This window comes from Indicator indicator, chromosome 17, assembly GCF_027791375.1.
Source record: "Indicator indicator isolate 239-I01 chromosome 17, UM_Iind_1.1, whole genome shotgun sequence".
NCBI lineage: Eukaryota > Metazoa > Chordata > Aves > Piciformes > Indicatoridae > Indicator > Indicator indicator.
The window spans coordinates 15,973,214-16,001,102 of NC_072026.1; the positions used below are offsets into that span (position 1 = coordinate 15,973,214).

General features: G+C 45.5%; 2 protein-coding genes across 2 annotated transcripts in view; one reads left to right on the plus strand and one right to left on the minus strand.

The window, feature by feature from the left end:
- Window positions 1-23,551, minus strand: MTMR8 (myotubularin related protein 8). Its single transcript, XM_054388524.1, has 14 exons — window positions 23,519-23,551; window positions 21,839-21,961; window positions 21,007-21,169; window positions 17,839-17,996; window positions 15,585-15,713; window positions 14,024-14,158; window positions 11,317-11,449; window positions 9,182-9,291; window positions 7,546-7,671; window positions 5,413-5,462; window positions 4,374-4,574; window positions 3,437-3,565; window positions 2,140-2,266; window positions 1-297 (listed from the first exon to the last, which is right to left on the minus strand). The coding sequence occupies exons 1-14, from the start codon at window positions 23,540-23,542 to the stop codon at window positions 10-12; spliced, it is 1,896 nt and encodes a 631-aa protein (XP_054244499.1). The 5' UTR covers window positions 23,543-23,551; the 3' UTR covers window positions 1-9.
- The window catches only part of LOC128972760 (protein shisa-1-like), a 26,710-nt gene continuing 22,361 nt past the window's right edge, over window positions 23,541-27,889 (plus strand). The window contains exons 1-2 of the mRNA XM_054388867.1: window positions 23,541-23,662; window positions 23,706-23,772. Coding sequence (XP_054244842.1) covers window positions 23,541-23,662; window positions 23,706-23,772 — 189 coding nt within the window. The remainder of the gene's footprint in view (window positions 23,663-23,705; window positions 23,773-27,889) is intronic.

A 27,889-nucleotide genomic window follows, 5' to 3' on the forward strand; every position in this document is an offset into this window, starting at 1 on the left:
CTGAGCTGGTCAGTGGTGCTGCAGCTTTCCATCCTTAGCTTCAGGGCCTAAAACCTCAGTGGAGTCATTAAGCTCATGCAGGTCCTCCTGGTGATGGGACAGGTTGTCCCTGTGCTTCTGGTCCACTTCTGGCAGGACATCCATGTCCCCTTCTGCAGCACCGTTGCTCAAGGCAGGAGGTGGCTCCGCTTCGTAATCCTGAGGAGTGTTGAGCACTGGGGTTTTGGAAGCAGCACGTCCTGCTTTTGGTAAGGAGCAAGCTTCACTGGGCAAAGGACCATCAAGGAAAGGAAGTTTCTACAGAAATCAAAAGACAGAAAACCTTATTAATGACAGGTTGTACTCCCAACTGGCAGAGACATGCAAAACCCAACTGTCATCACACAACAGTTCTGTGCCAGTGCCTCTTCTTCAGCTCTCTCATCTTACACACCTTGAGGTCTTCAGAAAATGAGTAGATGTGGCACTCTAGGACATGGTCATGGAGGTGGTGGGTAGAAAAGGTTGGACTTGATGATCTTGGAGGTCTTTTCCAACCTATAATGGTTGTATGACTCTCCATTTGAGCAACCTGGTCTAGTGAAAGGTGTCTCTGCCCATAGCAGGGGGTTGGAACTAGATGATCTTCAAGGTCCCTTCCAACCCAAACCATTCTGTGATCCTACGACTTTGATACAAACATCACTGTTTAAGTCATAAAATGAAAGGTTGCAGCGTTCACACCAACCTGGCAAAGGACATTGATAGGTCTTCTCATGGTGTATTTGTGAATGACTCACCCACTACTGCATTTTGAGGGGCTTCTTTGTGGCTTGTGTTTGATTTTTTTTGTTTCTTTGTGGTTCTGGGTTGGGGGTTTTCGTGGTTTGTTGGTGAGTTTTGAGGTGTTTTTTTGTATGCCTAGACAGGACATTCCAAGCAGGGAAAGAAAAGCCACTTTCATATTGCTAGTGGGGGTTGGGAGTGGAAGGCAGGCCCATCTTCTAATCCCTTGAAGTTTGCTGTGAGTGGAGGTGAAACTCAGATGTTCTTTTGACAGCTCCTTCATATAGGGAAGTGGAACATCATGAGCCTGCCAACAGGGCCTGGCCAATCACATCCCATCTTTTACCTAGCAGATGACAACTGGGGTAAATCAAATCTATTACAGGAACATCATAGAATCATTGTGGTTGGAACAGACCTTGCAGATCATGAAGTCCAACACTTAACCCAGCACTGCAATTCCCTCAGCACTGCATCTCCAGGGCTTTGAAAGCCTTCCAGGGATAGGGATTCCACTACTGCCCTGGGCAGCCTGGGACAGGCTATGACAACCCTCAAGAGGAAGAAATTGTTTCTCATATCCAACCTAAACCTCCCCTAGGGCAACTTGAGGCCATTTCCTCTTGTTCTATCGCTTGTTCCTTGGGAGAACCAAACAACCCCACCTCACTGTAACCTCCTTTCAGGGAGCTGTAGAGAGCCAGAAGGTCTCCCCTCAACCTCCTTTCCTCCAGGATGATCAACTCCAGGTCCCTCAGCTGCTCCCCACCAGACCTGTTCACCAGACCCTTCATCAGGCTCATTGCCCTTCTCTGGACACACTCCAACCCCTCAATGTCCTTCTTGGAGTGAGGGGCTCAAAACTGAACCCAGGATTTGAGTTGCAGCCTCACCAATGCCCAGAACAGGGACAGAATCACTTCTCCACTCCTACAGGCCACACTATTACAGGTTCAGGCCAGGATGCTGTTGGCTTGTTTGGCCCCCTAAGCACACTGCTGGCTCATCATCAGCCACTGTCACCCAACACTCCCAGGTCCTTTTCCACCAGGTGGTTTCCATACACTCTGCCACAAGCATGGGGCTGTTGTGACCAAGTGAAGAACCTAGGCCTCACTAAGCCTCATCCCATTGGCTCCGGCCCACTGATCCAGCCTGGCCACATCCCTTTGCAGAGCCCTGCCCCCCAGCAGATCAACACTCCCACCCAACTTGGTGTCATCTGCAAGCTTACTGAGGTTGCCCTCAATCTCCTGATTCTGCCCAGCCCTGGCCCAGCATGCTGAAACAACAACTCAGTGCCAATGTCCATTCCCAGGTGTATTTGCCAAAACCATTATGTGATTTTCAATACTGTTCAGACCCAGGGCTCACATTTTCCAGTTCAGATGCATTGTCCTCCAGTTTCATCTTCTGGCTCATGCAGCTCAGCAGATGATCCAGCACAGGCTGTTTTGGGTGCATTCCTTTGTCGAAGCGATTGTACATCCCACACCAAAACCTCCAGGGCAAGGCAAGAAAAGAGAATTAGGCAGGCACTTGGGTGCTGCTGGCCAGCAAAAAGATGCTGGTTAAGAGGGAGGAGGGGGAGGAAATCAAATGGAGATTAAGTCACTGAGTTTAAAACACTGCCACAGCCTGGGGCTGTAAAATTCAGTCTCAATGGGCAAATAATAAAGTTCTAAAATGCTTCTGAGGATTTAAGCATTTCTGCTCTATGACCCACCCTTTAGAGAGGTGAACCTGAGTTCACCATCATGTTGTGCCTGACCTCTCTCTGATTTTCCTTCCCACAGGAAGAAATTACTATTGCAAGTAGAAATCTTTTCTCTGTCACTTCATTAACTTAAGAGAAACACGAGTTGACTTTTTTCAAGGAAATGAGATGTTTGGGTTTTAACTTGCACCCTGGCAGCCCAAGAGTTAACACTGAAATTGTACTTGAAATTGTCTAACTCCCAAATAGCATTTTGGGTTTGATGATCCTTTGGACACCTCCTGCTTTGTAACTGAGAGCTGCTCCTCCTCATGCAGCACAAGATGAAAAGACACTTTATTCTGTAGCAGGCTCTCTGGAGGATTGGGCAGTTCACATTTAAGCTCTCAGCTTGCCCCACCTTCCTGCTTCTATGAATGTCTTTGCCCAACAGCAGCCACGTAGCACTTAAAAACACATTTCCATCCCTCTTTTCCTCAGCAGGGATCAGGAGTGAGCCAGAAACCAAGGGAAACTTAACCACTGCAGCTGTAACACCTTGGGCAAGCAGAGAGACATGGCCACAAGAAATGCTTCTTGTGAAAACCACCCTGACTGAAATTCCTGTTGGAAAGGTTTCCTTAATGTATCTTTAAAAGGAGGAGAGGAGGAACTTTAACCATTATCTAGCCCATCACAGAATTTGGACAGAGAAATCAGGAGGTGTGGGTGGTTGTCAGCATCTGAAGGTCATCTTTTCCTTACCTCATTCTTAGCACAAAAGAAACCTGATTTGAAATGACAATAGCTGCACTTACTTAGCACTATCCCCTCAGTTTATGGGTGAGAAATGGAGGGGAAAGGTAAATCAAACCAAACTCATCAGGGAAAAAGTATTCCATGAAACCTGAACCTACCTTAATAAGAAAAGAAATGCCACCCTTCCTTCTGCCCCTGCTTAAATAACCAACTTACTGGAAACTGAAAGGCAGAGTGTTTGGCTGAAGCTCTTTGTAAGCTGTAAATCCTCTGTATAAAGGATTTCTGAATTCCTGCTTCTTCTGCAAGAGGAAAGGCCACAGGGAGTGGGTCTTCTCAAAGATTCTGTCAAGTACAAATAACATCTGATCACTAAAAAAAAAAGAAGTTAAGTGGATTAAGAAGGCCAGCTCTTCCCAGTAGACTTAGATTAAGGGAGCCAAGGATTACTTTTACACAGTGTTTGATTAATTTCATCAACACCAGATCATAGAATCAGACTGGTTTGGGTGGGAAGGAACCTGTAAAAGTCATCTAGACCAACCACCCTGCAGTCTTCAGGGACATCTGCAACTAGAGCATGTTGCTCAGAGCCCCAAAGAACCTGAGCTGGAATGGTTCCAGGGACGAGGCATCTCCCACTTCTCTGGGCAACCTGGGCCAGGGTCTCACAACCCTCAGGGTCAAACATTTCTTCTTTAGATCTAGATAAAGTCCTGAGGATTATATAACCATTTAAAATGGGCACTGTCCAGTCCGAAAATGGCTATCTGCAGGTTATGGTGATGCAAATTAAAACATCTTAGATTAATTGTGTCCCCAAAGTCATTATTTTTTATTTCACACTGCAGAACATTTGCCTCTATCAAGACAACATTATCCTTAATGAATCTACAGTGACATTAAAAAAAAAAAACAAAACACAACCTGCCCTTTTTCTGACATTTCAAACAACAGTGAGGGTGGTAAGACACTGGAACAGGTTGCCCAGGGAGGCGGTGGATGCCCCCTCCCTGGAGGTGTTCAAGGCTGGGTTGGATGGGCTACTGGAAGGTGCCCCTGCCCATGGCAGGGGGGTTGGAACTAGCTGATCTTTAAGGTCCCTTCCAACCCAACCCATTCTATGAATCTCTCCTGTTGGCTTCCAACTCACTTCAGATCCTCCCGCTCCTTGTGACAGGTGCCCAGGAAGTTGCCAAACTGGCAGGAGTAGACATGGTCATGGATTTCGAGGAGGAAACGCTCGTTGAACTCAAAGGCGCAGGGGAACTGCTGCATGAGCTGCCAGACACATTCAATGAACTGTGTGAAGACAGGGGACACCTCTTTGGGGTCACCATCCAAATGGCCACACCTGGAGAGATGCAAACAACACAGGGTGAAATCCTACAGCAGCAGAAGGATCCCCTTGACATTAAACATCTCATTCCTCTATGCAAATGCAAGGTCAAATCCTTCCTAGATGAAGGCTACCTGGTCTGGAAACATTAAAGGGCAGGCTGAATGAGGCCTTGAACAACCTGGGCTAGTGGGAGGTGACCCTGCCCATGTCAGGGGGATTGGAACTAGATGGTCTTTAAAGTCCCTTCCAATCCAAACCATTCCAGGAATCTATGAACTACAGAATGACAGCATTTTTAATCTGCCCAGAGAATGAAGGTAAGATTGGCTTTGAGCACCCATATTGGGATCAAGTTTATGCTTTGAATCTGGTAAATGTCCTGAAAAGCCACCAGCTGAAATTCTCTTCCAGAAATAACTGTACAGAATGAACATGCCATGCCAGAACATTATCACTCCTCATGTAATGTGTGGACATGGCACTTCAGGATATGGTTTAAAGGCCATGGCTGTGTGAAGTTGATGGTTGGACTTGATGATCTCAAGAGCTCTTTTCTAGCTGAAACAATCCTGTGATTCTAATGACTGTGATTCTATAGGTAGGTAAACACTCACAATTCAACACAAACACAATTTGTTCAAGAATGTATGATTTTGCCAAGCAGCAACAGAAGCACTGATGAAACAACTCCAGCACACTGCCTATTGGTCACCAACTCCAGTATTTCCCAGATCTTCTCTCCTCTGTCCTGTATTTCATTTACATTTGACATGGGAGAGCATGAACCTGCAACACTGAGTTTCCCAGCCTTCACCCGGACACTACACCCAAGACAAGACACAGCTCCTACCTGTGGGAGAACTTGTGGCCCATTGCAATCCACTCCTTTTCTATGAGGATCTGTCATTTCAAAGCAGAGAGGGGAAAAAAGGGCATTACTTGGATTAGAAACAGCAAAATGAAGCCTTAAACTCTAAAAAGCTTACAGCCAATGCTGCCTACTGCCAGTGGTCAGCAGGGACATCTGCAGCCTGACCTGCAATGGTTCCAGGGATGAGGCATCTCCCACCTCTCTGGGCAGACTGGGCCAGCCTCTCACCACCCTCGGTGTCAAACACTTCTGCCTTCTCTCCAGTCTGAATCTCCCTCTTTGACTTCAAGCCATCACCCTTGTCCTGCCATAAAAGGCCCTGCTCAAAAGTCTGTCCACAGCTTTCTTCTGGCTCCTTGAATCCTGAAAGGCCACCAGAAGGTCTCCCTAGAGCCTTCTGTTCTCTGCACTGAACAACCCCAGCTCTCTCAGCCTGGCCTCACAGCAGCCCTCCCAGATTGCTGTGGCCTCCTCTGGCCCTCCTCCAACAGCTCCATGTCTCTGCTGTGCTGAGGACTCCAGAGCTGGCCCCAACACTATAGGTGGGATCTCAGCACAGTGGACAAACAAACATTAATCCATTTTAGTTCCTGTTCCTGATCCTAACCAAAAAGTGTATTTCCTGGCTTATACAGAATCGTCCATTTTATGTTACAAGACTGCAAAGTAGTCTGGAAGGAACAATGAGAAAACCAGCATGGACTGCAAGGAAACAGACCTAGCAGTGCAGCACACCAGAGGAGGTAAAATTTGTGCTGTTCTGATTTCAGGGTTTTGTTTAAGGAACTCCTCTGAGCAAGGGCAGCAGTCTGTCTGTCAGGGATTTAACAAGAGGAGAAGACAGACAAGAGCACAGACTGCACTGTATTTATGCAGTGATGGCTTCAAGTAAGAACAAGCCTATAGTACAACTGAATTTATGTGTAATGGCTTTTAAAAAGGTCTTAAATAAATCATACAATCACAGAAGTGTTTTGGTTGGAAAAGACCTCTCAAATCATCCAAGCATTAACCCAACACCACCACAGCCATTAAACCATGTCCCAGGAATGTGTGGGCATGGCACCTCGGAACACCTCCAGGGATGGTGACTCCATCACCTCCCTGGGCAGCCTGTTCCAATGCCCCACCACTCTTGCAGGAAAAGTTTTTCCTAATATCCAACCTAAACCTCTCCCCTGGGGCAATTTCAGACCATTTCCTCATTCTATCACCTGATACTAGGGAGAAGAGACTGACCCCCACCTCACTGCGACCTTTTTTTAGGGAGTGGTCTCCCCTCAGCCTCCAGACTGAACAACCCCAGTTCCCTCAGCTGCTCCTCACCAGCCCAGTTCTCCAGACCCTTCACCAGCTTCACTGCCATTCTCTGGACCTTCTCCAGCACCTCAATGTCCTTCTTCGAGTGAGGGCCCAAAACTGAACCCAGGATTCAAGATGTGGCCTCCCCAGTGCCTAGCACAGAGGCACAATCATGTCCACACTCCTGCTGACCACACTCTTGCTGATCCAAGCCAGGATGCTAGTGGCCTTCTTGGCCACCTGGGCACACACTGGCTCATCTTTAGCTGTTGTCAGCCAGCACCCCCAAGTCCTTTTCCACTGGGCACTTTCCAGACACTCTGCCCCAAGCCTGAAGCATTGCATGGGGTTGTTGTGACCCAAGGACCCAGCACTCGATGCACATATTTTGCAGAACATACAGGTTTGATGCTGCTCTCTGCACAAACCCAAATTCACCCAATTCTAATGTCTAGCACATGAGAAATTATTCACTCTAAGTTAAATTACCACTTCTCCACCACTTTTTGCTGGACTGCTGCCAGAGCTGCATCTGTTGCTCACTCATCTCTTGCTGCAGTGTCTCATTAGTGGCTCTCATGTGGACATTCAAGGAGACAAAGGTTTGGGATGTGTAAATCAACTGCTGTTGGGTTGTGCTTCTGCTGTTCAGAGCAATTACAGCTGGCTTCTAGAATCAAAGCTGGGTCTATATAGGTCACCCACTGCTTGTGCCAGGAAGTGGCCTAAAACATTTCATTAGGGCCTATTTACATTGCATAGCCAGGAAATGCCTTTTATTTTTGGGGATTCCAACATGGGTGTCCTTACCATGAAGCCTTTGAAAGTCCTGTAGAAGGGATCCAAGAGAAGGCCAGCCAGGGAGCAGACCTGTGCGGTGCGGTCCCACCCATCGGAGCAGTGGACCAAGACACTGGCATTTTCATCTTTCACAGCCTGGCAGCAGAGAGCAGACACAGCACTGCAGCAGCTTTCTAGGTCAGTTACCACAATTAAACGCTCTCCCTTCATCTGCATTTACCTGACTGGCCTAAAACCCAAGAGGAAAATCAGTCATACATCATCTGGAGCATGGAAATGTGCCATTTCTGGGCAGGGAGCCATCAACCCAAAGGAAAAAAAAAAACAACTGGCATAAAATGCTGTAGGCATGTCCTATCAGCAGCACTGCCTGCCTGCCAGCAATGCTCAGGCTTCTGAAAGACCAAGAACTCTCCATCACAGATTCACAGATTGCTTCTGGTTGGAAGGGACCCTCAAAGGCCATCTTGTCCAACCCCCTGCAATGAGCAGGGGCACCCTGAACTAGATCAGGCTGCCCAGGGCCACATCAATTCTGATCTTGAATGTCTGCAAGGACAGGGCCTCAACCACATCCATGGGTTGTGTACCCTTCTCAGAGTAAAAATTGGGTGGATGAGTAAAGAATAATAATTGGGCACACCGGGACTGGGAACTTCAAGGGAAAATTCATAGAATCATAGAACGGAGTTGGAAAAGACCTTTAAGATCACTGAATTCAACCATTAGGGAGAGCTCATTCCATATGGACCCATATGGATCACTTTCTTCCCCTTGTACTGGTGGCTGAAGACAAACAGCAAGTATATCTCTTAAAAATGTTCCTGTGAAGCTAAGATTCACAGGTCACTACCCTCAGAATCACAGAACACTTTTGGTTGAAGGGACCTAAAGATCGTCTGGTTCCAGCCCCTCTGCCATGGGCAGAGACACCTTCCACTAGACCATGTTGCACAATGCCCCATCCCACCTGCCTTTGAACACTTCAGGATTGCAGCTTCCACAATTTCTCTGGGCAACCTGGTCCAGTGCCTCACCACCCTCACTGTAAAGAATTTCTTCCCAATCTCTTGCCACATCTTGCCTACGTGTCCTTTACTATGACCGAAGAGCCATGTGCCTCAGAGACTCTTCTCATTTTGCCTGAGCAAAAGCTCTGCAGAAATGAGGACTGTGATTAACCACCAAAACCAGCAGTCCCCACATCACCTAGAACCAGGAGAAGAACTGGTCTAGCAATCCCTCACTTAAAGCAGAGCAGCTCATTAGCTAAGGAGCACAGGGTCATGAGTGTTTTGCACTGGCCAGTAGGTGTTAGGGGCATTTCTAATGGTCATTTTTTGCAGGCTGTGATTTTTATTTCTTTCAAATGACTTCTAACAAAGCCTGGAGAGCTGTGTGGTACAACACAACGATTAGGACAATGTCACAACCCCTACAGCATTTAGTTTAGTCACAGGAACTCTCTAGGAGAGAGCCAGGTTGATGTTCTCCAACTGCAGGCTTGCTTTTGAGAGCTGAGGCCAACCTGAACGGCAATGTTTTCCCACCTTCTCCCCAGAACCAGCTCGACAGCCTTTGGAGAGATTCCTAACATACAAGCACACATCTTTCCATTCCCCTGTAGGATGGAGTACAGTTTTACCTTGGCAAGAAAGACACCTGCATCCATCACAGCCTTAATGTGCCGTAACCAACCTGAGTTCTCCAGCCCAGTGAGGAAATCGCTCATTGAGGGAGACTTCATTTCACACACTAAGAACACAAACACAGCAATTAGCTGACATCTCATTAACAGCATTTCCCCCCCCCTCCCCCTTCATTATCTCCTCACAGCAGCAGAGCTGGGGAGATCCTCAAAGCTACTATTTCCACACTTTTTTAAGAGTCAACAGCAATACTTTTGTGTCTAAAGGACACACAAACAGTTGCACAACTGGAAACACAAACCAGCAATTTTTAGCACCAAGAGAATGCGAGGATCTGAAAACGTTCTCCTTTTTCTTAGGTAGTTAGTGGTAACTCATTGGTTTTTTCACAGTACCTTAGAGGTTGGAAGGGACCTTCAGAGGTCATCCAACCCCCGGCCAAAGCAGGATCACCTAGGGCAGTCTGCACAGGAATGCATCCAGACGGGTTTTGAATGTGTCCAGAGCAGGAGACTCCACAACCTCACTGGGCAGCCTGAGGGTTGTTTTTTTTCTCCCAGCAAATGAAACGTTTAGTGATCTGTTACTGCACTATCAATGTGTGTGTGATGGTGACTCAACACTCAGTTACCACCACAAGGACCTGGAGAGAGGAGAGTTCTAGTTCAGAGGGGGAAATCACATCTTTAACCTTGGTGGCACCTCAGACACTACTGAAACCCAGCACAGAAAACACTCAGAGTAATACAGCTCATGGGCACCACTGACAGATTTCCTCACTGTCCAAGAAGAAAATGGGATCAAACAGGTATTTATTCTGCCTCTTCTTCCACCACAGAATAAATCTGCCAGGAGCAGGCAACCGAGGACTTAAATTTGTGATGAGGCCAAGCTCTTGGTTGTGTGAACAGCCTCATTTTCCACCAAGGTCACCATGGATGCTGCAGTGCTACCTGGCCAGACAATTGGCACCATCAATTATTCAACTGTTTTGAAGTAAGACAACCATTAGGTTGGTTACTAAAACAGTAAACTCATCTTCTGAATGGCAGCACTTGTATCAGATTTTAGAAGATTAAGCACAAGGAGCAAGCAGAATAATTTGCAGCATCCCCTCTGCCCTGTGTTGCAGTCTTTGGCTGGTAGAGTGCTGGAAACCAGCTAGCAGAGCCTGCTGGTTTGACCATCACCTTCTAATTTTGGAGGAGGGCCATTAATTAGAGAAAACATGGACCTGATTCACCTCTTGATCTCCAACAGCTCAGGTATTTCTTTTGCCCTGCTTCGTGTTCCTCTCCAAGATCATAATCTCAGAGAGTAGCTTAATGCAGAGCTGCTTCTGCATTTTAATGCATTTTCATGTATTAAAGCATTAATTTAATCCATTTTAATGTATTAAACCCAAGCTCAGGTAAGGAAATATGAAATAAATGAAAAACCAGAGCTGTGCATGAAGTCTCCTCTGGAGGCATTCCAAACCTGCCTGGATGTATTCCTGAGTGATTCATTCCAGGTGATCTTGCTCTAGTAGAGGGGTCAGACTAGATGACCTTCAGAGGTCCCTTCCAACCCCCACCATGCTGGGATTCTGGAAGATTAAACCCTTTGGAAGATCATGGCAAGGCTGTTTTATTGTTTGCTTGTTTTTTTTCAATCAGAAATAACCGTTTGAACACTGAAATACTCCAAATTAAAGCAAGCAAAGCTCAGCAAAGTAATTTCCTCAACAACCTAAGTTAATTTTCTTTCAATAATTAGTTTTTCTTCCTGAAAACCTTGCTACTTTTTACTGAAAATCTGCTGTTCCTCGGGCCTTTTAATCTGGCACACTTAAGAAACGGATCTTTTATGCACACTTAAGAAATGAATACTTTATGTAACCAGCACAGCTAAGGAATGTTGTTTGGTTCAGTTGCTATTTTTGAACCTCTATAAAACGAAGCAGGACCATAAATAAAATGTCTGGCAGCAAAGCCTTTGGACAACATTAATCCTTTCAAGCCACTTCAATACAGCAAACAACGCAAGGTATTGACTTTGCTGAACTGCTTTCCTCACGGCACCCAAGTGCAGGTAGGATTTAAGCAGCCAAGGGTAACAAAGATCAGCCACCTGCACGGACCATACCCACCTTCCAGGAGCTTCTGCAGGCTGCTGCGCATCACATGGATGTTTTCAATGCCAATAAATTTAAAGCAGATGTTATCATAATTATCTTCATTCTCATAGCCCTTCCCAGCTGCTCGGTTCGCCATGGCATTCAACTGCCAAATTGAAGGGAACAGGGTAGGGAAAAAAGAGAGGAAAAAAAAATTATAACAGACAGGGTACAGAAGTAACTGAATCTGTTCTGCAAGCCCTTCTTTAAATCCCCCAGAGAACATCGCTCAGACCTAATTCCCCACCTCAAAAACATCACTTCCAGCTGTTTCCTCACAACCACGCTGGTATCTCCATCCAGTCCACACAGAGAGATTCATTAAGACCCTGGGGAGAATTTCCTAGGGCAGGTGGCATCAAAACCATTGTGCCCCTGTACTGGGCACTGATGAGGCCACACCTCAAAACCTAGATTCAGTTTTGGGGCCCTCACTACATGAAAAACATTGAGGGGCTGGAGCAGATCCAGAGAAAGGCAGCCAAGCTGGTGAAGGATCGGGAGAACAGGTCCGGTGAGGAGCAGCTGAGGGAATTGGCTTGCTCAGCATGGAGAAAAGGAGGCTGAGGGGAGACCTCATTGCTCTCTACAGCTCCCTGAAAGGACATAGCAGTGAGGTGGGGACTGGTCTCTTCTCCCTAGTACCAGGTGATAGAATGAGAGGAAATGGCCTGAAATTGTACCTGGAGAGGTTTAGGTTGGAGATGATGAAAAATTTCTGTTTTGTAAGAGTGGTCAGACATTGGAACAGACTGCCCAGGGAGGTGGTGGAGACACCATCCCTGGAGGTATTCAAGAAATGTGTGGACATGGCACTGGGGGACATGGCTTAATGGCCGTGGTGGTGTTGACTGTTGGACTTGATGATCTTAGAGGTCTTTTCCAACCAAGACAATTCTATGATTGCTGCTCAGACCTAATTTCCCACCTCCCAGGCAAACTCTCCAGCTATTTCACCACAACCATGCCAATGTCTCCATCTAGTCCACACACAGAGACTCATTAAGACCCTGGAAATAATTTCCTAAGGCATGTGCCATCAAAACCATGCCAGATTTCAGCACATTGCTGTCATCAAAACAGGTAAAAAGGGAGTCTGCCCTGACTGTGAAGCTACCTGAAGATTCAGAGAGCAGGAACACAGGAAGGTAAAACTTGAAAGGCCACTTTCACAAGTAACATACACATGTTGTATACTTTTCACAGACATACACACACAGATAGAATAAAACAACCTGAGGGAAACACAGAAATATTGAAGTGGAGCAGAAAGAATAAAGCAAACAACTGGAACTGCAGAAAAGAATTCAAAAATAAGCCAGTTGCTCTAATAATTACCAAGAAAAGTTCAAGAGCTACCAGGAAATCTTTAGTGGTGACCAAAAAAAGAGCACCTCAGTCCTCCACTTATTATTTTAGGAAGAAGAATGATCTGCCTTCACAGAGTAGAGACAAAGAGAATCAGTATGAACATCTTTAGAACAAATAAATAAGCCTAGTGCTTTAGTTCTACCACTCAGAGGAAGACAGGCTGTTGGGAGAATGAGTTCTAAAAATTCTCCCTTTTTCACCAAAAAAACCAAACCAAAACAAAGAAACAAAGGAAAAAAACCCAAAAACCTGTCTGGTGAACAAAACTGCTATCAATAATGTATTTCAGGGGAACATTAATGATGCTGGAAACTCTCTGTCCCAAAAGAACATGCAGAAATTGTTATCAACAACCCACTGTAATTTTATGTCTCTCTCTGGGGAATATCACATGACAGAAGGCCAAAATACATCTTGGAACAACAGGTGAAGCATTCCCTTTTTCTTCAAGAAGTTGTTTTTCCTTCTTGCCCTTGTCACAGTTTAACTAAATCTGTAGTTTCTATAAAATAACTGCAGGATCTAAACAGTGAAGGAGGTGCTCAGAAAGCTCCATTTTCAAATTACCAGAGCACTCTGAAATCTTTTCATTTAAATAGCTGTGCACTATGAAAATCCTTGTGTTCCAATTTGCTTATACCAACACTCCCAATCAGTACACTTAGAAGACAACCATTGGAATTGTTTTTTAAATTCAGTTCCTCAAGATGATAGTCAGAGATTTCATCCTGTGAGTGTTTCTTCAATGCCCTCTCAGAGAAACACTCAACAATGAAGTTCCAGCCCCAAAGAGTGGCTACAGACCCAAGGAGCTGCACATTAAACTCCAAGCTGCATGTCATGAGAAGTGTTAATTCTACAAAGGCAAAAACATGGAGACATTGCTTTTCTCAATTGTTATCCCAAGTCAGAGAGGCCCCACCTCTTCTCAGGTCTACTAATAAAACCACTTCAGTCTCCTGGAAGTGAATCTTGAGGCTTCTCTTCAACAAAATATTAAAGACCAAGCTCTCTGCAGGGAAATGCTTCAGTATCTCAGCCAGCTCCAAAATTGCCAGTTGCTTCAGGTCATCCTTAAACCTCAACCCAGAAGACTCCAGGATTCTTAACAGCACTTAGCACTGCAGTTTTATTCTGCATATCAAGACACCAAACCAGGAGCTTGATGCTGAATTCCTGATAGAGGACTGACACCGTTTAACCCAACACAGCACAAGAAAGCACCAGCAGAGTGGTGACAGAACGAACTGGAAATGGCACTACTACACGAGACAAGCTTTAAAAGTAGCCACAAACCCCAAGAAGGTACCTTTGGCCTTGTGTCTACAACATACATGAAGGGGCTCCCAGGGTTGGCTTCTCTGATGGCCTGCAGCATCTGTTCATCCTCCAGGCAGCGCGCGCTGAAGCCGGAGAGGGGCTGGCTGCAGCGACATATGGCAGCCTGCAACACACAACAGCTCACATGCTTCTCATCATCTCTGCTGCACTGTCCCAAGCAACACCAGCTCACGGGGCTTGAGAGCCCTGTTCTCTGCTTCTCTGAAAAGCTGCTGCTTGAAAGGACACACACAAACGCTACCGGAATATTTCTCAGAGCTACACGTTTGGGTATCTTAAAATAGTAAGGCCAAGGAGTGCCACAGCAAACTTGGCTGCTGTGTTCCTTGTTGGAGTCGGTTCAGAGCAGGCCGTGGCGATGATCAGAGGGCTGCAGCACCTCCCCTAGGGGAACAGGCTGAGAGAGATGGGGCTGTTCAGCCTGCAGAAGGTTTCAGGGAGACCTTAGAACAGCCTTCCAGCACCTGAAGGGGGCTACAGGAGAGTTGGGGACAGACTTCTTCATAAGGGCTTGTAGTGACAGGAGATGGGACAAGGGTTTTGAGCTGGAAGAGGGGAGATTGAGACCCCTCTTTACAGTGAGGGTGGTGAGAGACTGGAACAGGTTGCCCAGGAAGGCTGTGGATGTCTCCTCCCTGGAGGTGTTCAAGGCCAGGTTGGATGAGGCCCTGAGCAATGTGGTCCAGTGGGAGGTGTCCCTGGCCATGGCAGGGCGGTTGGGACTGGATGATCTTTAGGGTTCCTTCCAACCCAAATCAGTCCATGATTCTCAAACACACTAAACTCTACCTGATGAGCAGAATCCCAAATATTGGCATTTCTCATGTTTTCCACTTGGATTCTATTGTCCAAATCATTCTTTTCTACAACTATGCTTCTCAGTTGTTCCTGAACCACACTCAGAACTGCACTGAGTATGGCTTTAAGGAAATGTTAAGAGCTGCCAGCACAACTCCATGCAGTTGCCCAGGTCAAGACACACTTCCTCAGGAAAACAATTTGACTATGACAGCACTTTCTTAACATCAAAAACACTGAAACATTGCTGAGCCAGCAAAGTTAATTTACATTCTCATCTTCAGTAGAAAAAAAAACAACCAACCAACCAAAACACCCCAAAACCAAACCTGAAACTTACACTTATTCTGAGCTACTGGGGATTTATTTCAGGTGGTTTCTCCTTGTCCACATGAAGAAAGCCTAGCTGAGTTAACATGTTACTTGTCAAGGCATTCTCCTGGCTGAACAGGAGATAAAAAAACCTCACAAAACAAAGCCTTGCTGTAAGCTGATAAAAAAATTCCAGACAGGAAGCTTTTTTTCACAGCTCTGGATGTGTCCCAAGTGCTTGTCTTTAACTAGGTTATTCTGTGACTCAGAACAAGCCAATATTAGATCGTAAAGAGAAGTACAGTTGTCAAACATGACATTAAAACACTCTAATAATCAGCTCATTCTTTCACTAACAGGGGACTGGACAGGAAGGGGGACCCTTACTCCCCACAGAGAGCAGATGATGAGCAACTAACATTGTTTTCTTTATATAAGTAGGAAAGCACCGGAATCCGTCCTCTGCTTCGGAACCGGGAGCTTCCAGTCACCACCGTCTGGTTAGCAGCTCTTGGCACCACGATTTCAGGAGGATAAGTGTTGCAAACCTAGGTGAGAAGGAAAAACATCCAGGTGTTACTGCTTAGCAATTAAAAAAAAAACCCTCACCTCTAGCTTATGATCCAGCTTTTATGGGAGGTGCTGGGGGGCAGAAAAGCTGGAAATGAGCTGGCACTGTGCAGGCCCAGCCCAAAGCCAGCCATGTCCTGGGGTGATCCCCAGTGGTGTGGGCAGCAGGTGGAGGGAGGGGATCCTGCCCCTCTGCTCAGCTCTGCTGAGACTCCCACCTGCAGTGCTGGGGCCAGCTCTGGAGTCCTCAGCACAGCAGAGAAATGGAGCTGTTGGATCAGGGCCAGAGGAGGCCACAATGATGGGAGGGCTGGAAACCCTCTGCTGTGAGGCCAGGCTGAGAAAAAGCCTTGGGTTGTTCAGTGTGGAGAAGAGAAGGCTCCAGGGAGACCTTTTGGAGGCCTTTCAAGACTTGACAAGGCCAGAAAAAAACCTGGGGACAGACTTTTGAGCAGGGCAAGTTGTGACAGAACAAGGGGTGATGGTTTAAACTAAAAGAGGGAGATTCAGACTGGAGAAGGGAGAAATGTTTGACACTGAGGGTGGTGAAAAATTGTTCTCAGGGATGGGGAGATATCCTGACCTGCAGTGATGCCTGTAGCTCTGAGCAACCTGCTCTAGTTACGGATGTCCCTGCTGACTGCAGTGGGGTTGAACCAGATGACCTCTAAAAGTCCCTTCCAACCCAAACCACTCCACGATTTTATGATTTACAAGCAAAGGCCACAGCAAATGACCTGTTCCTGTATCTAACACAGACCACATCCAAAGTTTCAAGTCATTAAGATGCATTTAGTAGCATAATAAAACTATGTGGTTCAGGAAACAATTTTGCAATCAAACCTAACAAAAGGACTGCACAGTGCACAATATATATGGAAAGTTCTTTAGATCCATAAATAGCAGGGAAGTTTCTGATTCATCATTAAAAAGAAAAAAAAAAGAAGGAATTAAGAGCAACAATATTTTTTAAGTCCCCTCTAAATCTTACTCAAGCTGAAATGAGCTTCCAGCAATCAGGGAGCATCCTCAGAGACCAGCTTTACCAATTTTGCTCACACAAGCAGAGTCTTTTCAGCAGGTACTTCACAGATAAGCTGTTCTCCAAGTTTGGCTTTACTTTAGGCTGGCCAGTTTGAAAACAAACTGTAAACCCTGAAGAAATAATCAAGCACTGACAACTGAGTGTTACACAACAGCAGGGAAACCTTCACAGTGATTAATGATTTTAGAGGCCCACACTCAGATGTCCTCATCAGCTAACAGACAAAAGCACCTCTCACATCATATCTCTGCATCCAAAGATGCAGACATTTAAAATTACCAGCACAAGATTGTATTTCCTCACCTCAAAGCATTACAATAAAGAAAAACCACTGAGGAAGGGAGTGAAGAGCATGGGGAAAGGATTCAAGACTTAGTACTTGGGTGTTTTCCCCAGAGTTGTTTGCTTTGTCTGTTAGACAGATTCGACTGACACAACATCAGAAGAAATAAAATGGGCAATCATATAAAAAAGGACTTTGAGCAAGTCTGATGAAAAAACGTTTTAATCTAATGTTGTTTAGATCCTGCCTAGCCTTACAGAGGAGACAGAGAAGAAAATAGCAGCAGCAACCGGTCAGGATGGAAGTAAGTGAGTGCCCTTATAGAGCAGAAGATACAACCCATCAGGAAAAAGACATATCTGTTTTCTGCTACTGGCTTTTCCCTTCCTCACCTATTCCCTCTCCACTCTGCCTCGTTTCCCCATCAAGCCAAACCAATGCCATTCATTCCTCATCTACGTATCTGTCATCAGCCTGGTGGAACAGGCTTTGGAAAGACCAGAAGCAGTGAAAGGTATTTCAGGTCTATCCTAACAGCTAGTTTGACATTCCTCTAGAAAAACAAGGAGCTGGTATTTTGCCAGAGGTATCAAAGCAAACCAAGGTGACTCCGCAGCTCTGTGCTGTTCTTCCACAGCATCATCTTCCACAACTTCCCACCAAGACAACACTGCTCTAATTCAAACCAACCAAGCTGGTTCCCACCCTGAGGCAGAACTGCTCTATGTCACCACCACCAAGGAAGAGATGCTGCAGTAAAATGGGCAGGAATTACCTCATAGTCTTTGTTAAGATCCGTTATCTCCCAGTAGTCATTTGGGATTCCCATCCGTTGGTAATCCACTTTTAGGTCAATCAGCTTCCAGCCAATCTCCCGGTTCTCTTTAGACATTTTGGGATTGTAAGAGAAAGCATAAAGGTCTTCAGCTCTCACTGGGAGCAGAGGGAAAAAAAATTAACTGGTTAGAGAGAGAGAAAAACATATGGAGAGGTCAACACTTCCTCCTAAAGGCCACCTTTTAGATGAGCCACCCCTGTGCACACTGGTGAGCTGGAGGTGTGTCCCAGCTGATGGAAGGGATGATAAAGGTGTCCAGTCAACAATGATGGAATCCCAGAGTGGTTTGGGTGGGAAAAGACCTTTAAAGCTCAGCTAGTCCAACCCCCTGTAATCAGTAGGGACATCTGCAACTAGAGCAGGCTGCTCAGAGCCCCAAACAACACCTGCAATGGTGCCAGGGATGGGGCATCTCCCATCTCTCTGGGCAACCTGGGCCAGGCTCTCACCACCCTCAGTGTCAAACATTTCTTCCTTCTTTCCAGTCCGAATCTCCCTCTTCTACATCAAACCATCACCCCTTGTCCTGTCACAACAGGCTCTGCTAAAAAGTTTGTCGCCAGCTTTTTTCTGGCCCTGTCAAATCTTGAAAGGCCTCCAGAAGGTCTCCCTGGAGCCTTCTCTTCTCCAGGCTGAACAACTCCAACTCTCTTAGCCTGGCCTCACAGCAGATAGGTTCTGCCCCCTTGTATCATTGCTGTGTCCTCCTCTGGCCCTGCTCCAATGGGTTCTTGCCTGTCTTGTGCTGAAAATCAGAAGACTTAGGAATGATTTGCTATGGAATCCAAAGGGCTGTACTGCTGCACTGCACAGAATATTGATCTACCTTATGCTTCTGCTGCCTCAAAGATCAGAGCCCTGACATTTTCTTTCATCTTTCTGCATTCTTGACTACTCTAAACCAACTTAGATTGATTCTCACTCTTTAAAAAAAGATATGATAGTAACTGAGCACTAGATAGAAGAGAGCAGATATTTAAAAATCTCTCCAACTCACATTTACAGGTTTTCATTTGGGACAGTACTGAATGTGGACAATCCATCCCAAAGTCCTCAGGAATTTCCAATATTCAGTTCTCACATGCAGGGAGCTAAAACACTTTGTTGGAATGAATTCAAACTTCAAAGTAGTGTTGTGTGGTTTTTTCCCCAGAACAAATTATTTCCAACTGAATTAACTGCAATAAGCATGTTAGGTGAGATTTTTATCATAGGAATTAATCCATAAATGAAAGTATGTACTAAAAGAGATATTTTCTGTGAGGAGTTGATGACACAGCTCCTGCACACCTGTAAAGTTCACGGCACAGCAGTGAGTTCTGAGGCACATGGAAGGCTTGATGGATGTCTGGAAGATTACTGTCAGCCCAACAAAGGCTTTGGGCTGTGTCTGACAAATGGTAATTTCTTCCTCCTTCCATCTCCACCACCCCAATTTCCTTCTCTCTCTTCATCAAATGCAAATCCAACCACTACCTCATACAGCTGATTCCCAAGGCAGCAAGTGCTGCAGAGACAGAGCGAAACCTGTCAGAGCCTGATAAAGTGGCTGGGTTATGGGATAGGTAACCCACAGCTGTCAGTCAAACAGCTGCAAATCACCAATAATTCTATCCTCTGCACAATAAACCTGAAGAAAAACATGCAGGAAGCGTACAGGGAGGAATTTTAAAGCAAGAGAAAAGAGAACTGTTAAAAATCCATAAATAGAAATAAAATAGCTGCAGCTTATTACACAAATAACCACAAGACAAAAGGAACTGATGTAACCCCTGCAGTGACAGCTCCCACGCCTTCAGATGCACCCCAAGCCTTTAGTTTTCAGACTGAGAAGTGACAGCTTTTAAAGACAGCACCAGAAACCTGTCAGATACAGCCTTACAACTTCAGAACTCAGCAAACTGCCAAACAGTGCACTAGGGAGATGCTGGGAATAGACATCAGCTTTACTATTAATCAAGCAATCAAAAAAAAAAAAATCTCTGATTCAGCAAAAAAACCCCATTTCTTCCAAATATCAGACATATGGGGACACACTTCTGAGCAGGGCTTGTAGTGACAGAAGGGGTGATAGTTTGAAAATTAAAAAAAAAAACAAAACATGGAGATTCAGACTAGAGAGAGACATTTCTGACAAGGAGTGTGGTGAAAACCTGTCCCAGGTTGCCCAGAGAGGTGGGAGATACCCCAATCCCTGGAACCATTCCAGGTCAGGTTGTTTGGGGCTCTGAGCAACCTGCCCTAGGTGTTGATGTCCCTGCTGACTGCAGGGGGGTTGGATTGGATGAGCTTTAAAGGTCCGCTCAGCCTGCCTGGGATTCTACTTCTACTCTTGTTCTACACAATGGCCAGCACGGTGCCATCAACTCCCTTGCCTTAGATTAGTGACATAATTACGAACTGCAACCACAAATGGCATCCTTATAATAAAGCTGCACTGCAGGAGCAGCCCAAAACCAGAAGTCTGGTAGGAAATTTGGTGGAGTGCTGTCCTAGAAGAACAAGGAGCCTAAAGATTAATCCATGATGGACTAAAAAGCTGAAGCCATGAGAAGCCACAGGCTTTTGAGCACACTCTGCAATAGTGACTTCAAGCCAGAGTGAAGCACTGGGTTTCACAACTGAAAAAAAACACTGAGGAGCAGACTCAACATGCTGTTGGGAAACAAATCAAAGGGCCAATATTTGAAGCTTTATTTGTGGGATTCCAGAGTTCTGTGAAGCTCTGGAAAGCACAGAACTACACACAGCCAAGAGCTAGGCCACTGAAATCACTGATGATGGCTAGGTTTGGGACATGACACCCAGCACGAGTACTAAAAGAAAATGCTGAGATGCCACATACAGCCTCAATAAGGCAAAAGAACTTTGCACAGGTCTTCAGAAGTTCCTCTTGGAAGACCATCTCCTCAAAAGATCTGTGTTTAGTTCGGAAGCAAACGCCCAACTTCACAGGACAGCACCCTACTTTCTGGGCCAACCCACACAGATCATCTCTGGTGGTGGAAACGGATTCTGATTTCACATCCTCCCCCTCCTGTACTGACACTCCAACACGACTGCAGTGATTCCATGATCTGCAGAGCAGACTCCCCCGCTCAGTACCTGGTTGTGAAAGCTTAAGCAGTGAGGCAAACACTTCATGACAGTCACGTTCCTGCCCAATGACAAAGTGAGCCACATGGAAGTTCTTGCAGTGGATGAGGAGTGGATATCCAGCTGTGGTCAGAGGCAGTTTCTCCACAGTTGCAATATGGTGATGCAGAATCTGAAAAACAGGAAATAAACCACATTATTTCAGAGGCCACTGATAAGGCTGAGAGCAGTGCAAGCAGATTATTTGTGCTTCCTGCATCTAACTAGCAACACAAAATTAATTTATTTGTGATATTTATCAACCAAACCTAACAAACATCCAGATAGTTATTTAGCCTTTGGCTGCAAGAGCAAGACTGGAAAATTACAGCTGCATATAAATTTCTTCTGGAGGCTGATGTGCAGGTCAGTTTACCTGGTTCATTTTGCTTTCCTCCCAGCTCCATATGAAATTATACCCGTTTTAATTTAGAATTCATTTAAAAAGGCTCATTTCAGTGCACATCTAAATACTGTATATTCAAGTTTGGTGGCTTGGCGTAACAAGTTTGAGAGAGGAAACTAGACAAGGTTTTTATGTTCCTCAGCCAGAAGCCTCTCTTCAGTCAATCCCACCATGAGCATTTCCTTCCAAACCTGCTGGCTGTGTGAAACATTTGCTATCAAAATGCTATCAAAGATCACAAGAACTTTGAAAGTCACAAACCTGATCGTTTTGGCCATGAGACATAAAGTAATTTTTACACTTGTGTTTAAACAGACTCCGGGTAAGACAAGATTTGACCTGATGATCTTACAGCTCTTTTCCAACCTTAATGATTCTATGATTCTATATACATACCCATGTTTCTTTTCTGACTTCAGCAGAAGCCTCCACATAGATCAAGTGGGTGGCTGTCAGGTATAATGTCCCATTTGCTGCCTTTCTATTTGTATAACGATCTAGTAATTTCACATTTTCAACCTGCAACATAAAAAGCGTATGAAAAATTCATTTAACTTTGATAGCAGAAATAACTCAGCACCTGTTGAAGCACAATCTTTCAACTTCTAATCTGAAGCTCAGGAAGAAAGACAGGAAAATGTAAGAATTAAAGTCTCTTCTGCAATACAAACTCAGCTCTACACAATAAATTCAAATTGTTTCTTCAGCAATCAAAGCAAAAATAGGTTAAGCAAACAGCCAACGTTTAGCATAGCGTGAGTAACAAGATTACTGGATTTGTAGCCAAGATGATCACAGTTTATTACTGTGTAAATAATAATGTGCAGAAATAATAAGACAAAGACCTGCAAATAAAAGATTGTTCATATTCTGTATAGTCAAAGTGTTGCTCTGAAAGAAACAGCTTTCTAGCCTGACTTCCAACTGCTCAGTCACTATTAAAGAAGTCTTAGCAGCTATTTCTTGCAACCCATTTCCGAGGCATGGAAGTGCATTTCATAAACCACACTAAGCTAATTACTAAAACAGCATTAAAAACCATCAGCACAGATAGAATGAAATATTAATTGTAAGGGGGTTTGCATTATTTTATTCCTGTTCTTCCAGCTTATTTGCTTCTTAATGAAACAAAGATATATACTTTTTTCATCATTAATGAGAAAAATTTAGAAGGACAAATGGTTTAACAATATATGACAAATTATTTCAGAGTATTGAACATGTGAGCTTCTTTATAGGGTCACTGCTGAAATAAACAACAGAAAAAAATCTGAAAATAAACTTGAAGAGCAGTGGGCTCCGCTGTGCATGTCATGTTTTTCAGCACACAGAATTGTTATATCTAATATTGCCCCTTTACAAACCACTAGAGACAAGCAGGTCCAGCATAGCAAATTTAAGCAACATGGGTAAGGAGCATCCCCAAACTAACATCCTAGAGAATAAAGCAAAACAAAACACGGCAAGCTTCATGGTATTTAACAAATAAAGAAGCGGACTAAGTAAATAAATCGCTAGACAGACAGCTGCTTGAAGTAAATGCAAATCTTTTTAGCTGCCATGAGCACAGGGTGCCCAGAGCTCCTGTTTCGCTTTATACAGCTCTAAAGGCACATTTTGATTCATTCATTACGACGGAGGAGGGTGCCCATACTTTCATATAAATGTTTACACGATCGGGCCCAAAGCACCTTATAAACAACATCCTCACTGAAATTTTCCTTTCCAGCAAGGCAATTCAGTAAGAAACACCCAAACGCCACATCAAGCAGCTTTACGCTTTGCAGACTTATCCATGAGACCCATCTGATAAGAGCAAGGACCATTCACGAATACGTATGCCTTGGAGGAAAGAAAAAAATAAAAAACGTCTGCTTTATTTTAACTAAACAGGGATTTAACACCAAAACCAGCAAATAGACGGTATGGCCCTGACAATAACCCCGGCCGAGGCCCGCCGCCGCGGGGGGCTGCACCTCAGGTGAGCGGAGCCCGGGTGAGCTCGGCCCGGCTCCTTTCACCCGGAAGACCCCCAGGGGCCGGTGGCCAAAATGTCGGGGCTGCCCGCCCTCTTACCTTCGGTGTGGTGATGTGCTCCATGGCGGCACCACCCGCCTGCCCCGGCCTCACCTCCGCGCAGCCATTTGCAGGGGGCAGAGCCCGGCTCCGCCGCAAACCTCGCGAGAGTTATGCGGAGTGGCGCCGCTGCCGCCATCTTGGGTAAGGGCAGCGCCTCCTGCTGTGAAGGCTATTGGTGTCCCAGAGCTCGGGGCGTGCGCCTGGCGCTGGGCTTGGAGGGCAAGGAAGCTCGCCATACTCTGCAGTCCGCAGCAGGGTTTGGCTGGCTGGCCCCAGAGAACCTTCTCCATCCTACTGCAGCCTTGCTGCTCTTCCATGGTGGGGTTGGAAGGGACCTCTGTGGATCATCCAGTCTAACCCCCTTGCTCAAGCAGGGGCACCCACAGCAGCTTACCCAGCATCACAATGGCCACGTGGCTTTGGAATCTCTCCAGAGAAGGAGACTCCACAACCTCTCTGGGCAGCCTGCTCCAGGGCTCCTGCACCTTCACACCAAACAAGTTTCTCCTCCTGTTCAGATGGAACCCCCTGGGTTCCAGTTTGTGCCAATTACTTCTTGTCCTGTCATTGGACACCACAGAGAAGAGTCTGGCCCCATCCTCTTGCCCCCCACCCTTTAGCTCTTGCTGAGCATTGATCAGATCCCCTCTCAGGCTGCTCTTCTCCAGGCTCAACAGCCCCAGGGCTCTGAACCTTTCTTGGTCTCCAGTCCCTGGATCCCTACCCTACCCTACCCCCCTGGCATTTACAGGAACCCCCTGGGAGATATTTCAAGCTAAAAACAAAAGACTTTTTTTCCCTCAATGTTTAAGGCCATCTGCATTACCTCCTTGAGTATCACTGTAATAACATTCCTCACTCATGAAACTGGGTTAGGGCCACATTTGACCACATTAACATTTCATACAGGCTCTTCACATAACTGCTAATACCTGTTTTATTTGTTTTCCCCCCATATTTTAATTTCAAAGGGTAACGTGGTCTCTCGTGGATAGCCAAGCTCCATCCTGAAGAGCTGCTGTAATTACCATTCACCCGCTGCTGCCTCTGCCATGAATATTCATCACAGCTCACAAACCCAAGGGCAGCAGTTTCCCCAGGTGTTCATTGCAATCCAAACCCTTAATTTGCTGAGAAATCTACTTCAGGAGGATGACCTTGTATGGAGCCCCAGAATTTACAGTTTTTAATTGTTACACAGTGGGTGGTACCTGTGTAATGCTCCAGTTGAGTGTTTCTTACAGATTCCCTGCAAGAAAGGCACTCGGACTCCATAAGGTGTTGATTAAAATACTGTTTAATAGGGATCACACAAGAAGGGTTAGCACTCATTAATTTGGGCTTTGCATTTGTGCTGCACATCAATCCAAGGTTGTTTTGTTCCCTGGTAGCTTCTCCTGGGGTTTGTGGAAGGACGATGATAGTTTACAGCATTAATAATAATCTAGGCGGGGATCATTGAAGGGGACTCTGCACAATGTCCATGTATAATAGCAACATTTCTTCCTCCTCTTCCCAAAGGAAAGCTCACACACAGAAGGCAAGAAATAAGAAATGAAGAAGCAGGCATGCTGAGGAGTAGAAAACATGGAGTAATAGATACATTGCTCAGCCAGACACTATCACCCTCACAGCTTATTCCCAAATTAATGGTTATGCCATGGAGATGAGTTTTGAGCAGAAATCCCAAGGAATAAAAGGTTCTGACTTCTTCCAGGGAGCTTTTCTCCATGGGCAAAGTAGAGAGCAGAACTGAGCTGCTGAGGCTGGCAAATGCTCATGGTGCAGAGACATATTGATCCAGCTTAATCTGTGAGCAATGTGAAAGGAAAGGCAATTCGAAGCCACCTTCATATGCTGTGAAGGGGGAAGATGCTGTCCTACACAGAACTCAGTCTCTCTCACCTGACACAGCAGCAGGTTTGCTGTTCCTTTTCGGACCCTTCAGGTCTGTGTCCACATCTTCTACCAAAAATCTGCATTTAAAAGCAACGGGAGATGTCAAAAGAAAGAATTAGGTCACAGAGTTGACCTTAGCAAATAAATTTTGGTGAACAGAGTGAAATAAATAAATAATAATTAAAGAAAGATCTTATAACCACCCAGACCAATGATGAACAGGATTTTATAACAGGTTCTTTCACCTGTCCTCCGGCTTCTTTGGTTCTGTGTTGCTCTGCTTTTCAAAGATGATACTTAGAAAAATGAATTTGATCAGACTCTTTGCTAAGACAAGGTTGAGCTGTGTTTCAGCCAATTAATCAGCACTGTAACCAGCTGGAATGCTTTAAGAAAAAAAAAAAATCACACAGCACTGCATTAGCTTAAAAATCAGCAAAACTCCACAGCATTACCTTCAAAAACCTTCAAACTCCACTGCATCAGCTCCATCAGAGCACTCACCCCATGATAAGAAATCATATGGCTGCTCTGGTGAACTGGAGGCAGAGCAGTGAAAGAAGCAGCTGCATTTTTCAGGTGCCAGGAAAAGTACTTTCAAAATATGAGGTGGTCTCCTGCTTCTGACAGAGTTGTCTTGATGTGGAGGAAGGACTTGTCACTGCAATGCAGCATGCTCCCTTCAAGGGCTGCAGCATCTCGGGACTTGCAGTGCTGTGTTAACCATTGGACTTGATCACAGAATCACAGAGCGTTAGGGGTTGGATGGGACCTCCAGAGATCATTGAGTCCAACCCCCCTCTGCCAGAGCAGGATCACTTAGGGCAGGCCACATAGGAACACATCCAAATGGATTTTGAAAGTCACCAGAGAAGACTCCACAACCTCTCTGGGCAGCCTGTTCCATAAAGTGTCTCCTCATGTTGAGGTTGAACCTCCTATGGTCTTACAGACTTTAGAGATCTTTTCCAACATAAATGACTCTGTGATTCTCAGCTGAGCAAGATGAATTCCTGAAAGGCCTCTTTTACCACACTGGTTTCAAATGCATATATGCTCCACGGGTACTTCAGATGTGTACTGAGCCAGGCAGAGCCTTGCCAAAGATGGGCACTGGTGTACTCTGTAGGCACATCCAAAGAGATTAGCTCCACATTCATTACAAGAGTGGCTTCAGTGGGTATTTTTCCTGCACAGAGGCTTTTGAATGTTCTCCCCTGGATCACAAGGGGCACTCAGTGTGTTAAACCCCCATTTGATTGATCAGAAAACTGACACAGAGCAGTGAGCAAGGCCACTGAGACAATGTCACAGCCTTGACCAAGCTTCAAAGTACAGCTCACAGCATCTTCAGACTACAGATTTTTTTCCTGTTATGTAAAGTCACATTTAGCACAGAAATCCCCCTGTACCACAGGAATCTGGAATTCTTTTGGTCTTGCTCCAAGTTCCTTCCATTGACAGCGATTCTGCCATTCGTGTGGAGGGAGGCCACCATCAGACTGGCTTTCTGTGCAGACCCCAGACATCAAACTGGTCAGGTTCCTGATAGGCTTTCTGCTGACAGAAGAGTGGCTTTCTAAAATTTACTTTGCAATTTGGAGACTAGTTCATCAGTTTGCAGGGCAAGTTAAGCTAAACAGTAGGGCTACAAAGATGCTGAGGGGACTGGAACATCTCTCTGATGAGCAAAGACTGAGAGAATTGGGGCTTTTCAGTCTGGAAAAGAGCAGCCTGAGTGAGGATCTCATCAATGCCAATCAGCACTCAAAGGGTGGGTGGCAGGAGGATGGGACCAGGCTTTATTCAGTGGTGCCCAGTGACAGGACAAGGAGCAACAGGCACAAACTTGAACATGAGAAGTTCCATCTAAACGTGAGGAGAAACCTCTTTACTTTGAGGGTGACAGAGCCCTGGAGCAGCTGCCCAGAGAGTCTTCATCTTTGGAGACATTCCAAACCCAGCTGGACATGTTCCTGTGTGACCTTCTCTAGGTGACCCTGCCTTGGCATGGGGGTTGGGCTGGATGATCTCCAGAGGCCCCTTCCAACTCCTACCATACTGTGATGCTGTGACTGTGTAGGAAAGCAACTCCTGTCATCTCATTTGTGTTAGTCACTTACTGTTTATGAGGTGTTTAACCAGAAGTCTACCAGCTGAAGTCTACTACAATAAATCTCTATGAAAAAAAACCAAATCCTGAAATCTTGTGCAATGTGGATGAAAACTACATTTTATCAGGAAAAAAAAAATGTTGTGATGTTTTTACTGCATGAAGGATGGGAAGGGGCACTACCATTCACTCACACTGCTAAGCTTCTGGAATATGAGCCCCAAATGGGCTATTGTTGAAAAAGGAGCCTCATTTATGGGTGTTATAAAGAGACTGGTACCACAAATACCTTGAGCTGATGGGTTTTGATCACTTCCATACCCAGTTGCAGGCAGTGTGCACTCAGTCCTGCTCAG